Raw genomic sequence first — 14,113 nt, 5'->3', positions numbered from 1 at the left:
CAAAGTTTGTAGTTTGATATTCAAGAAGGAACTTGGACGCGAGTTTATTTCGTAACTTTGATATTTTTACTTTCGTCAGACTAAATAAACTCGACAAAATTTAGTCCTGATTTCGTAACCATGTTTAATATAGTTACTCATTTAAATTTATTATTGAATGTTTTGACATTTTGCGACAAAATTGGTTAATTTTGTATTTCTGTTTTTATTCGTGTGTTAAATTCCCAGTGGACAGCTATAAATTTGTAGTTATTAGCTGTTCTTATGAAGTTGTGTTTACTTAAGCTCTTCGCGTATTTCGTCATTAGAGGACTGAAATAAAGTGTGTAAACAGCTTTAGAGTGGTCGTTACTTTATACTTTGTGATGAGAGATCGTGGATGTCCACTGGTTTGATATATGATATGCAGAGATGTCGCACATGGTATAAATAACTGACTGCGGTGCGTTGACCGAACACTGAGCTGCCATTTAATTTATAGAAATCTGTTTTAAAAAGTCTGCTATAAAAGTAGGATGCATCAAGTTGAGAACCCGGCGATAACATTAGAAGAGACCTATGTCAAACAATGGATCAATTTTATGCACTAGAATGCAGAAAAGGAATATTCAAATGTATCAAGTAAAGTCTTGTCAGATTTAAGCTAGATAAATTAATATCCGTATATCCCTCCTCAGATTTAGTTGGTATAAGAGGGCGACGCTTGTATGTTTCCTGTCACAAGTTGTGAGAGGAAATTTGATTTATAAGTTGAACCCCTAAATGTTGATCCTCTAGCTTAATCTCCAACCAATACTTCCTTAGAAATAAGTAACTTTTTATCATGACATTCCAAAGGGAATTGGAATTTTAATCAAATAATTTGTAGCAAACATAATTTATTTAGCGGAACTAATTCCGCTCATCAAAAACAGCTGTTTGCATTGCGAGAATGCTTTTCAAATTAACGTTAGATGCAAGTTTTATGTGTGGGGGAATATTTCTCATTATTCGTCGCGGCACCCTCTCCTTGGTCCCGCACTCCATTCTTTATAGCCTCAATATTGTTTCGGGAGGTGTTGCCAGGACGAAATAAATGTTTGTATGGACCCCGCGTGCCACGACCGTCGTCTTCGACGGATCCTACAATTTAAGCATTATTGCTTTTTGTAGATATTTTACACGGGGTGAAGGAATTTTATTGTTCTTTTTGTTATTAATGACGTAAACAAAGTCAGATTAATGTGCCATGTGTGTGTAATGTGTGCTTTTAGAATTGTTCTTTGTGGCTTTCAATCCGCTCGTTAATACTTTTTATCGTTCTGAATAATTGAATCCAAGTGCTCGAACCCCCAGAAGTATTGGATTGCTTTTAATTGAATTATTGTTCGGACGTAATTCAATTCTTTTGATTCATTACAAGTTTATGAATATTGGAGTGACCTGTGGAATAATTTGTGAGGATCAGGATTTTTTAATTGGCTTCGTTTGGTGCTTATCGTGAATGGAGCACCTACTTTCTCAAAGTTATAAAATCCATATTCAGCATTTATTTAATAGAGAGTTTTTATGGTTGTGGGGTTTTATCGTACTTTCATTTAATGCCAAGGTGTGTGCACTGATTACATAACATGAAAGTTTTTGGAGTGTTAGCGACACTAATACCAACAAATTCATTTAATTTCTGTAATAATTTAATTTATTTTATAATCTCTGCAAAGGATGTCAAGGTCTGGTTTTAAGTGCCGTCCTAAGGGAAATTATGTTATCCTAGTTTGTAATTAGATGTACTTAAAGACCTTGTACCAGTGAAGTCCCTTAGTCGCTTTTACGACTCTCTTGGGAGATAGGGTGTCCCAATATTCTTAGTAATTTCATAGCCATGTTGGCTGCTGGTAGTAACTGAAGTAGCTGTATACTTTTTGTTTAGCAATTCAGAGTTTCGGTTATGATTTAAACGAAAATTACTGCCTATTCTGTATGAAATGTTGAATATGCTGGCATATTTGCGCGGTGCCCGAACCGTTTGGAATTCGGCTCACATAACTAGAAAAACGTTGCAAGGTCCCACATGCATGAACACAAACAAAACGTTTCCTAAACAAAGCATTGTATGGCAATTTATCATTTAACCGTTCATTCCCATTTTCCCTCTGCGCGCTTTATGTTGCATCAATATTTAACGAATTCTTTAACATGTAGCCGGAACAGCGAGAAAAGTCCATACATATTTTTATGTGAAGGTGCAATTTTTCCCGGCGGCGTAGGTGTAAGGGACGTGGGTCCCTCGGCTCGTACCTTCTATTACAACCCCACTGACACGAACCAAAGACCCCGTGGAAATAAATCAAGTCGAATACCTATAGCAACGCTGCAAAAAGTTTATTTCAATTTAGAACGTACAAGAGTTTGTGTAGTGGACGCAAATGACTTGTGTACCACTCGGCTAGCTAAGACCAGCCTTTTAATTAACTTGTATTTCCCCAACTGCGTTATTGTTATTCTAATAGACAATAGAGATAGTTAACGTTAATGTCTCCTTTAACGTCTGAACAAATACTAATGGCGGAAAATGGCGTCTGTAAACAACTTTAAGTACTTTTTCAAGAAACCTAAGGGAGCAGAATATCTGAAACGAAATAGAAGAAAATTTCTTCCTACTTTGGAATGTGTTTTTAATACAAGTCTACGGGCTATTTTGATAGGTAAGAGTAAAACATTTCGATGGTATCCACTTGGGATTTACAAGGTGTCCGGGACATGGATTTGCTCTTTTGATTCTGGGATAAGTAAGTTAGATTGATTTTGGTTAAATTCTGTCATGCCAGTTAGATCTTCATAAAAATAAGCCAGCATTGAAGAACTCAATAAAAACGAAATTGCAAAAACCAATTTTCGCAGTGTCGGTTACCGCTCTGAGTTCACTATCAAGAAATTGAGGATCGACTCGCAAAACTTTCTCAATAACACCGTCAAGGAAATTCTCAATTATTAACTTTATTCTTACATCGGTATTGAACTGCATAACATTTGCGTCAGATTTTTTATATGCCTACTTCGCTGTGTAAAATGTAGCACTATAGAAAAATAGACTTAAAGAACCAAAATGTAAGTTCGTAGTGTTGTTTTATCTCATCCCCAAAGGAGACCGTTAAGACATGTTTTCTTAATCCTATTTCTACTCTCCCTTTTATTTTAAGCACGCCAGTATCTAGGCACCATTTGTAGTATTGTCTTAAAACTTTAAGAGAATACGTTAAGTAATCCTAAGTAATGCGAATTTGGGCAGTTGTTTGTCGACCCCTATAATCTTTTAGAAGGGAATTAAGAGTAAGAGGAACTAACAAAGACGTCGAATGTCAATAAGATCAAAGCTTTACAAACAATTGATTGTTTCGGAGATATAAAAAATCTGATAGGTTTATCGTAATGTTGGGTAATTTTGGCGCAGAGGAATATGAATGTAGCTTGGAACAGTATTAGGAAGATTATGTACTAATCAGCATGATTGGCAGGCAGATTAGCGGTGCTGGTATGATCTGTATTCAGAGGTAGACTAGCAATACTGTTGCCATAATCCCTTCGCCATGTTTAAGATACTCGAAATGAAAGACGGTGGATTATCTTTTGCCGAGGTCTACACGTTGTGCAAAGAGGTTAGCAAAGCAGTACCAGAAAATTAAATTTTGTACGCGGCTAAGATTTTTTCATTACTCTCTAAATTAGCATTAGGAGGCTTAACTTTGAAAGATGCATCTCGGGGATTTCTGAATACGTGGTAGCAGAATGTAATTTTTTTTTGTAATCTTGAAATAGGTTTCAAGTTTAATATCACTAATCCGATACGCTTTTGTTAACTAAGCGCATCATAGAACTTATTTATGAGAAATAACGATTAGAAAATACATAGAGTCAATGGTCCTAGAGCATGTAGATTTTAAATATCAACAAAAGATACTAATACCTTCATCTTGAGTTATTAAATCTACTTCGCCTGTGGTAAGCTTGGCTCTCATTAGCAACAGAAGCTGTCTTTAATTTGCATTATTAAACAAATGGACTTAAAATCTTGTTGTTCTTAAATCCCGTGGCTGGGAATTGGGTTGTAGACTACAATGAAGCCGGCGGTGTACTAAATCTAGATGGAGGACGAGTATAAATGAAATAGTTCTAATTCACTGTGAAAACTAGAGAATTGTTTTACTTTATCTTTGTCCCCAATACTAAGAGGTACAACGTATGTTTATACGAATAGTTGTGCTATATGGTGCTCTTCTGAAAATAGATTGACAAGATTTGCAAATTAACCATAGCAAACTAATCATCGCCTCCAACCAAAGTTACTTTACTTAAGCGAAGATTTCCTCTCATCGTGTAGCGTTCAAATCAAGTGATAGCGTCAACAAACATACTCGATTCGCGTTTATATTTGTAGATATGAGCTAATAGATGCGCCACTTTGTAAGATAAACACGCGACGCTTAGGCCGATTATCTCAAAATGTGAACACATCAACAACGAAGCTTGGAATGTTAGCAGTTATATTAAATAGGTCTTCTACAGTATCAATATTAACATTTTTCATCCAACAAACAGTATTAATTTTATTCTAATATAAATTTTCTCGATAATCTTTAATACTTTTTTCTCAAGGAATGTTTGAGTTATCTTCCTTTTTTGGAGTATTTTTGGGAGTTTTACGATATCTATTTTTGGATCTGTTAATATTGGATATCCATTACGTAATTTGAAAATGGATTAAGCAGTTTACTTTGTCAAGCACGTAGGCGTTGCTATAGAATGGAAAGATCTCTGTATCAGCTGTTTGTTTTCTAGACGCTAAGCATGAAATCGTATTAGGGTGAAGTGGATTGAGTTTGAGAAAATTCTGTTTTAATTTAGAATGAGTTTTGAATTGTAATAGAACTTTTTTTCCGTGATCTTGGTCGCTTATTTGTGACAATAACATACATATTTAATTCTTATTATAACTAGCATAAAAATGTCCTGAGTAGATTTTAGTGTAGAGAAACCGTATGCACACATACCACACAGTAAAACCACATCTAGTTGGACTAAACGTCAACCTCTACTAGCGAAAATAGCGAACATAATTTACATTCTTCTTTCAACAGTAAAAAGGCAACACAAATAAAAGCTAATAAAAATACCGAACCGCAATATCGGTCCTTTTCGTTGCTAAACTTTTCTTTCGAGCAAACATTTAGCTGTACTCTCAATTGCAACTATAAATGTTTTATGCATCTTTCTCCCTCTTGCGAGCATTTCTGAGACTCGAATAGCAGTTCCGTCGAAATCTTTTTTCCTCACAATGCAAGCATGCTTCAAAGTCAATAGTGACCTACTTCATACGGAATCTTTCAATTTCTCATGAACTGGAACAGTGTCGCTGTATTTGTGATTCTAACCTAAATAGTTCTGTAAACTTAATGCGTTTTTGAATTGTGCTGAAAGATGATTGGTTCATCGATGGTCTTTGATCATACTTGTGTATATCTTTTCAAGATGCTATCGAGTAAATAAACAATGGATATTGAGTCATCATTGATTCATGCTGTGCATTTCCCAATGCCTGTAGATGCTGTTGTTTTGATATTTGGCGTTTCTTGCCAAACATCCGCTTTTTATAAATGTTCAGTTTCATAACTTGAAAAACATGTTTGAATAATTGGGAGTAAATAACATTTATGACCGAGGAGAGAACAAAAACGTATCGCCAAATATGTGTCTTTAATATGCCTAATTAGAAAGTTCTCATCAACACACCAGTAAGAAGAATTTTCTGGGACTCAATGGAGTTTAAAATATATCATAGAGGAAATAACTTAAAGTGCAGTATGAAAGTGAGAATATCTGAATTTCTTTTTCTATTTCCGTTGTAAACTTGGCGAAGTCTGATGAATAAACTTTGTATTGCTTCACTTGGCCGGGGAGGCTACCTGACTTGAATGACGTCACCATGTTAAACTCAATTTAAAGTTCCACTGTCAAACTCCAACTTGCTTTGTTGCAGATGAATATATTTAGAGCATAATATGATAGGGTCTTGGTATTTTTAGTATCAGCAATTTTAGACCCATAAAAGATTTTATCGTTGGTTCCTAAAGGGATCTTCGTTTTATGCCTGTTTTGGGATACGATTAAGTATGGACGTCAAACATTGGAGTATTGAGATTTGTTCTTTAAGCTTAATCTGTAATTCGTTTATTGTTGCTATACATGAATTTAAAAATGTCAATGGATAATAAGAAATGAGTCTTCTTGAAGTCCGTCTCAATTTATTAATTTTGGACAGACCTATTCTGACAAGCACAAAACGAAGCCAGTAAAAAGAATTTGGCTCGTAATTTTTAATTTCCACACTAAAAACAAAACCAGGACTCCCGGGTCAAACTCCAGAAAAAATCCTCTCCTGGTTTTCAAGCCGAGCAATGAAATTAAGTATGCGGCGCTCTCAGTATGGCTGTGACCCAGTTTCTGAACTGACAATCGCTGAACACACATATTTAAGCGAACACGTCAATATAATTGAGATACACAGCTTAATTGAAGGCTTATAAATAAAGGTCTGACCTGCAATCTTGTGGCCTACTGCGCATCTTCTATAAATAAGAAACAATTCGATTTGCTTACGGAATGCAAATTTTTGGTGTTCTTGTAAGAGCCAATATAGTATCATCCACAAGTAAATTCGCCTATGTATAATTGTGTCATATAACACCTATCGGTAAATGGTTAACTTTCAATTGTTTTTGTCGATACGTAGCTAATGAGCCGCTCAGTGGGCGATGTCGCCGACCGAGACTACGCTACTAAAACCAATTCTTCCTATTCTTTTTGCTGTTAAATCTACATTAATTCCGGGGCGACGACATGTGTTGAAATGGTTACTATGCCAGTGAAATTGCTTGCTTTTGTAGACAATACGAAGTGATAAGGCAAAATAATGGTTCATAGTGTTGGTCCGAAAAACCACCAATTGTCGGTGGACTATTTATATTGTGATGCTTAATGTATTAAGGCTAAATTGCTCAGAGCCAAAGTTTGAACCTCAGACTGTACATGCAGAATAATAGAAAAACCCAATTAAACTTTGCTCGATCTGGGGAACGGAATGTGGAGTTTCAAGTTTTCGATTATATGTAAGAGCTTCATTTGAATCTAATGAATAAAACTTTTTATGTATTATTTCGAATCTAGCTTTGTAGCCCGAATTTTGATAAACGAGGCCACGCTTCGACGAATAGGTCAATAAGACGATGGATACAATTATTCACGTAGGTCGTATTCCTGTCGAAATAAATTCTGTATCTCGTAAAATTGTCATGTGTATTGAAATTATTCGAGAACTTTCGGAATCCATAACACATGGTATCTATATTTACGTAAAATATGTGATTTTGTAAAGATTCTTTTCACCGCAGAAAATATAAAATTTCGTTTACTTACCGCACCAAAATTTGATACTTATAATTTCCCAATTATTTATATTAGCAATATTAGCAATTATTTATGAAGTTTATATTTGCATTCCACTTTAATTGTAAAACGAATAAGTGTAGCAACTAATTTAAATTGAAATTGAGAACAGATAGCGAGTGGCAATTAATTAAATTAAGAGTATCAGTGAACTTTAAGAATTGTTTATTCATTTTCTCATGTACCATGCTGACCTAATTTGTGAGGCTTTCAGTGGAGCGGTTTCGGAGTTCCAAGTGATTGTTGATAAACTTTTGTATTAAATTAACTTTGGCAATTTGCCAAATGAGGTTACTAATAAAACTGATCTAAGTAAATAACGTAAGCCTCATTAACCGCTTTTGTAGGAGATAATTGTTTTAATTAAAGTTATTCATAAATCTCGTAACTTGAACACTGAAATATTTCCAGGGCTCGGTTTCAGCGTTGACACATTTATTAATTTATGCTGGTGAGCGATTGTAAGCGATATCCGAGAGGTTTAAGAGATTGCGAATGGATGGTGCTATTAATTATGCACCGCTTAGTTCAGCTCGACTGTGACCCAATTTAGTGGGGCGCCTCCTGCGAACAGCTGCGATCGTGTCGCTCTCGACTTAACTCGTCTGTGCTGATATTACTGCGTCTATACACGATGTCAACTCGCCATTCAATACTGCCTTTCTAATATTAGCTCATAACATACGCTATTCGATATTATCATAATGACATGGTTGCGTTCACAGAAGGTTTTGGTGTAGGTGTCCCTTCTTAGACCATTTAGTTCGCTAGTAATGGGTAAGTCCCTTGTGATAGGGGCGAGTCCATTGCCATTAGATCGACATATGTAGGGAGCGTAGACCGCTACTTCTGAGAAATTCCGAAAGGGAAACCCCAATATTCATTCACACTTTAGCTACATACATATGCGTTTGTATGAAAACTTGGCGCCAGCAATAAACTTAAGATAGGTTTTAATTCTCAAGCGGTGACTGTAATAGTTTTGAACCCAGGAAGAAAATAAGCTGCAGTCTTTGTTATGTTGCTTACAATATCTGTATACCTACTTTTAACTTAAATGATGTTATCAGCACTATACTATCCACAATGCTGTAACAAAATAGCGCACAGCGACAACCACAGCAAAGTTAACGTAATTAAGGAACTTTGCAAATAGATTGCTTAGTTTGGTTCCCCACATTAACTAGTTTTGTTTCACTTAGGTATTCGCTAGACAAATCCTTTCAAGTCGAGATTTTTAAACGAATTAAAAGAGTCTCAAATATATTCATTCAAGTTTCCAATAGCAGAAAATTTAACATCAATATGTAAACCGTATTACGAAGTTGGAGCTCATCAGCGTCGTCGATAAAGTTTGCAAATCTTTTGGGGTGAAAAAATAAAGCTGCTTTGTTCTCAGCAAATGTCCTGATTACTAGCTCCGAAATGCGTCGAGTCGGCGCTCTCAATACCCTCCTATTTAACTTCGCTCGTCCCGCAACTCTGGTATTCCGGAGCAAGTTATCCTGCTTCCAAGTTGCTCCTTCATTTGGTTTAGTTCCGGACATCGCCAATCGCCTCAAGATTGCGAATTTGCAACTTTACACCGTTACGCCTCCCGTGTGTCCGCACAATTCATTGTCAACAGTTGTTAGTGTTCTCAAAGTCCTCCTGTTGCATATCAATGACTTCGGATGCAGTAGTTTGGAGTTTACACGCGTTGGCTTCTATTTTTATCCCATCGGACTATGTAAAGTTTTGCAGAATATATTTCCATTTATTTACTTGTTCAACAGATAAGCAAAGTTGTTTTATTTCGGCTTGTTATTATAGCTGCTGAAAATGTGTATTTTCGGATTACGTCGTATTGCGTGTAGGTATATCTGATAGCAAAGCTCTTCTTATCCAAGCAATATGATAAAGATCAGCTGGCAAAAGCGACTTCAAGAGAAAACTCTCAGTTAGGTGTTTTCTTCCTTTCCAAGTTTAAGTAAGTAATGTAAAATTCCTACAATATATGAAGTTCTTCGTTCTTCGGAATTACACGTTCTCTGGAACTTTCAATATAAATTCCAATTTTGGATTTAGCACGATCGTCAGTTTCAAAAGTTTTGAAATCGACGGACATTTCGACGGAATAGTCATTTCTATCGTCGAGTAAGCTGTGGCAAGCTGCTCGGAAGTTCCATGCTCTACGGAGACTTCGTTAATAAACCGCATCCGAGTGAAGTTTTGAGACAGTCTGTGAAGACTTACTTATACCCTCGCCTATATTTAAAAGGCAAATTGAACGAGTCACGTTTTCTTGCCGTATAGGTTTTTATGAGCTCTTTTTCTCGCGGTTTCACTTCAACGGTAAAGAAACATTTATGTTTGGTCTAGATCCCATTGTGAAGGTGAAAGTACCATGTTTCTCGGAACTTTTATTCTCTCATTAAAAGTGAGGACTAAATCGTTTCTACGTTAGACTTTTAAGATGTCTAGAAAATATTTAGGCAATTTAATGCTATGTATGTCTTCCTATCCATATTAAACCAGTCTGTAGTCACATTAAGCAGCCACAGAAAATCAGTAATCAGCCATTTTGAAGCCATCCCTACCATTATGATATAAGCCATCTCCCTCACTGTCAACTTTGATTTCGATTCTCGACAAAGTAAATGTAAGAATTTTAGCTAAGCCGCCTTAGCATTTTGTTTCTTTATTTTTTCTTGCTCAAAGGTACTTTGCCATGTTTCCAATAATCTACGTAATGGCTTTTAAAAACGTTTCATTATTTAATGGACGCCTCCGACGATAACAGACGCGACTTCTGAAAACTCGGCGAAGTGGGAGATGATGTTATTTGATCTGGGTTCTGTAGCTTATTAATACATTTGATTTGATAGATTTTACAATGAATTGGCCATTCATGGGAATAATTAGTGCACAAGTGTTAAGGATTGCCAAACAGGATATTAATTAATTTGTTGTAAGTCTTAGTTTTAAGTTAGAAAATTTCTGTGCTTTTTGATACCGCAGAATTACTTCTACACGATTATTTACACTCATTACGAGGTTCTAAAAAATAATTATCCTCCCATTTAATTAATTGTGTCGATCGTAAAAATACAGTATGAAGTAATCGGATCGCACAGAATTTTAATTACGTGACTGTTCCCTTAATTAATATTTTGTATTTTTTCTTTTCAGGTAAAATGCTGACAAAAAAGTTCTTGACGTTGTTCTACGCAACAAGCAATTATGGTAAAGCATATATTTAGGAACATATACTTTTTATTTTTTTCTAGAATTTTGCTTTGGCAACACTATCTTCGTACGAAACCTCATTCGAATATCTTCTTTGTATTCGCGATAAACAATAACCTTATTTCACGGCAGTAAAAATATAACGAGATTAAGTTTGAGCAAATAAAAGCAATGTTGCTCGAAGTATCCTAACACAAGATGTTGTCCATTATATTTTGTGTATTTTTTCTTGTATCACGAACTTTAATTGGTGATGATGTACTATGGTTTATGGTTATCAGCCGGTTATTAAATTGGAAGGGGCCCTTGAGTAATCATGGTCACATATAGTACATAAACTAGTCACAGATTCGTTAGTCACTAGAGACAAAAGATGTACAATGCCTGCTATTTTTGTTGTAACAAAGATTAACTGAAAGTTCCGTTTCGTTTTGTAAGAAGAACTTTCGTATGAATAAAAAATCACGCGACGTATTTTTCGTATACACTTAGAGAACATACCTAAAAAATAAATAAAAAAAATAAAAAAAATAGATAAAAAAAATCTCATATATTTTACACGCTTCAGAAATATCGAAGCATCGGTCTGTGTCAAATAAAATATTCAACGGGCGTAATTTAAAAGCTTCCGGGTCACTTACCCGGGCTTACTTTGTCATCCTACACTTGATTGCGCTAATATGCACCTTAATCCCTCGCTTTACGACGTAAAATCGCCTTTCGAAACTCATGTCGAACGTTTTTGAAGATTACTTGGCAACATTCAATAAAAAAACATTGTTAACGTAAAATTTTACGCGTAATTCACGAGTATTTTCCTGTATACAGTATAATAGGTTTCGCTGATTATACTTGAAGAAGTTGAATGTAGCAGTAATTTGTTTTGAACACGCCTAATGCGACCTTCAACCTACGAACTCGATTTTTTTTGGGAGTTTCTACAATTTAAATTGTATTGTGGGTAATTTAGAATACGATACTGGTAACATTGTACTGGCGCTAATAAAACTTATCTTTGTGTATGTCCGCGTAACTGATACGACTGTATTACCGAAGCTGCTTCTGTTATCGCGATTATAATGTGCTATAATATTCGTATTCATAATATTTGTTGGCACATTGATAAGTTTATACCAATGTACTTTATCTTATATTGGTATTTGCGAATAAATCAACTCTGCTAGCTTTGGTCGACGTCCAATTGAACCGGATGCATTCAATATCAGTATTTTACACTGAAGCATTGTTTATCTGACATCCTCCGCCATAACCCAGTTCCTTGGGTAGTACTGAGCCGCATACTGACATCTTGAAGTGATGTATTTCTCAAAGTTAGAGAGAAGAAACTGTACATTGTGTAGAAACATGACCTAAAGCTTTGTTGTTTTATTTGACAAATTACATTCATCATCATAATAATTGTAACACAATAGGATTCTGTGGTTAAAATATCCTTACACATTTAAAGTTAAAAAAAAAAAACTACAGCTTATTTATAACTGAAAAAAAAAACTGCGATAAAAGAAAAACAGCAGCCATTCCAAAATGAGGACAGTTGGACGTCGGGCATGAATACATATTTAAATAAAAGCTTTTCACATATAAAATAATTATATTTAGTTACCTACTAATTTGCTTAGCATAATAACATAGAGCACTTAAAGCCAACGCTGCGGGCAGATAACCAAGTGTCATGCGCTTTAGTATAAAAATAAAATGTAGCACATTTCAGTACAAGTTTTGAAGTAAGATTTCTGTATTTCTGTTTCATTTTTGTTTGAAATGGCTGAGGTAACTTTAAAGTTTGGCGTACCGTTGTTTATTTTATGGCTGTCATTTGTGGGAAAACTGACTTGGGTTTGCAAAAGTATGATGTGTTTTTGCCATTGTTTTGTATACAGTCCAGAGGTATTAATCTGGGTCAACTGCAAATCTTATTATCAGTGAGAGCGAGCACTCACTAGAATATAAAATTATAGAAACATTCAATTAATTCCTTAAAATAAATAAAAAAAAAATACTTTTTGTACTATTGCCTTACCTTTAGATAATGGATTTCCTTTGTTGCTTCTTTTGGCTGCAAAAAAGTGAACCGGTAAATGTGTGCTCATAATTTTAAAATACATAGATTGGTAAAGTACCTCTATATTGAAAATAGATCTGTAGATACATAATATTTCTTTTACATCAAAGTTACGTTGACATTGTTAACGTTATTTTTTTTATTGTGGCCTGTTATCCCAGTGTGGCACTAGAACTAAGTTTTCACATAAATAAAAGTTTCCTGTTTCCCAGAATAAATTCAACAATTCCTAACTATAAAACTAGTGAGATTAATAAATAAGAGACCGCAGAATATGTTTATTATCTCGTTTATCCCGCGCCAGTTGTTGGGGTCAGCTAGGGGATCCTACCGTGTCCATGATAACGAGTGGGGTCACCCCACACATCTTCGTACTCTATTCTTGTGTTCTAGCTTTATTGTTATGTTTGTTTTTGCAGTATATTTATATAAACATACTTGTATATTTCAGATATAATGTACATCTTACATTCTGCATTACGGTTTAGCGGTAGCAGAAATACATGATCTTTGACAATTGCTGTATAAAGCCTGGTGAAAAAGGAACGGCCATAGAAAATTTAGTACAATTTTTAACCTTTGGCTACGGAACCTTACGAAAGATATATATATAAAATTTAATTTAAACTTTACCTAACTATGCTTGTATCAAATACGTTATATTCACAAACTATGTATAAATCAGTGCACATTGCTGAAATTGTAAAAAGTACATATATTTCAGTTTATGAACTCATCCTTATTACGTTGGGCCCTGATTTCCAGGTATTGCGCTAACTATCAACGTCATAAACTAGATATTAACGTAAATATTGTAAGCTGTAGTTTGTAATACATAGGTCGTTTGTCATTTTGAAATACTCAGTAGGTAAGTAACTTCATGCTTTCTGAAAATATTATAAAGAGCAGTTAGATTGTACCTACGCAATACTCGTAAGTAAGTATTCAGAAACATTATCATGAAATTAAAGATGGCATAAACTGAAACATTGAATAGAATCAACAGTTGCAGACTTTTGCAGACATTTTTTGCAAACTTGCGGTGCACAAAAATGGATTGTAAAAGTGAACATCGCATTAAATCGTGCCATTCAAATGTATTTGGCTTACAAGATAAGTATTTTTTTACACCTATTTTACCAAATGTAGGTGTACAGAACAATTAAGCAGCATGAAGTTAGGTCTAAGTGAAGCCTATGACGTAGGTAGTGATATTGCCGCGGCGTTGACCCCGCATCGATAACGCTATCTGTGAATAATTACCTACTCGGAAATATCACCAATACTCGATTTCCCTTACTTATTTTATTGGATTTAATTATT

General features: G+C 35.0%; 1 protein-coding gene across 5 annotated transcripts in view; it reads left to right on the top strand.

Moving 5' to 3' along the window:
* LOC124637143 (furin-like protease 1) overlaps positions 1–14,113 on the top strand; it is a 161,607-nt gene that overhangs the window by 72,927 nt on the left and 74,567 nt on the right. Inside the window, exon 2 of one of the 5 annotated variants that reach the window (XM_047173492.1) lies at positions 10,651–10,704. The exons of the other annotated variants lie outside the window; for them this stretch is intronic. Coding sequence (XP_047029448.1) covers positions 10,702–10,704 — 3 coding nt within the window. The 5' untranslated portion in view covers positions 10,651–10,701. The remainder of the gene's footprint in view (positions 1–10,650; positions 10,705–14,113) is intronic. 5 annotated transcript variants of the gene reach the window in all.

This window comes from Helicoverpa zea, chromosome 15 (assembly GCF_022581195.2).
Source record: "Helicoverpa zea isolate HzStark_Cry1AcR chromosome 15, ilHelZeax1.1, whole genome shotgun sequence".
Classification (NCBI taxonomy): domain Eukaryota; kingdom Metazoa; phylum Arthropoda; class Insecta; order Lepidoptera; family Noctuidae; genus Helicoverpa; species Helicoverpa zea.
Note: the sequence above shows the minus strand (reverse complement) of the source record. Positions and strands in the feature narration are given on the sequence as shown.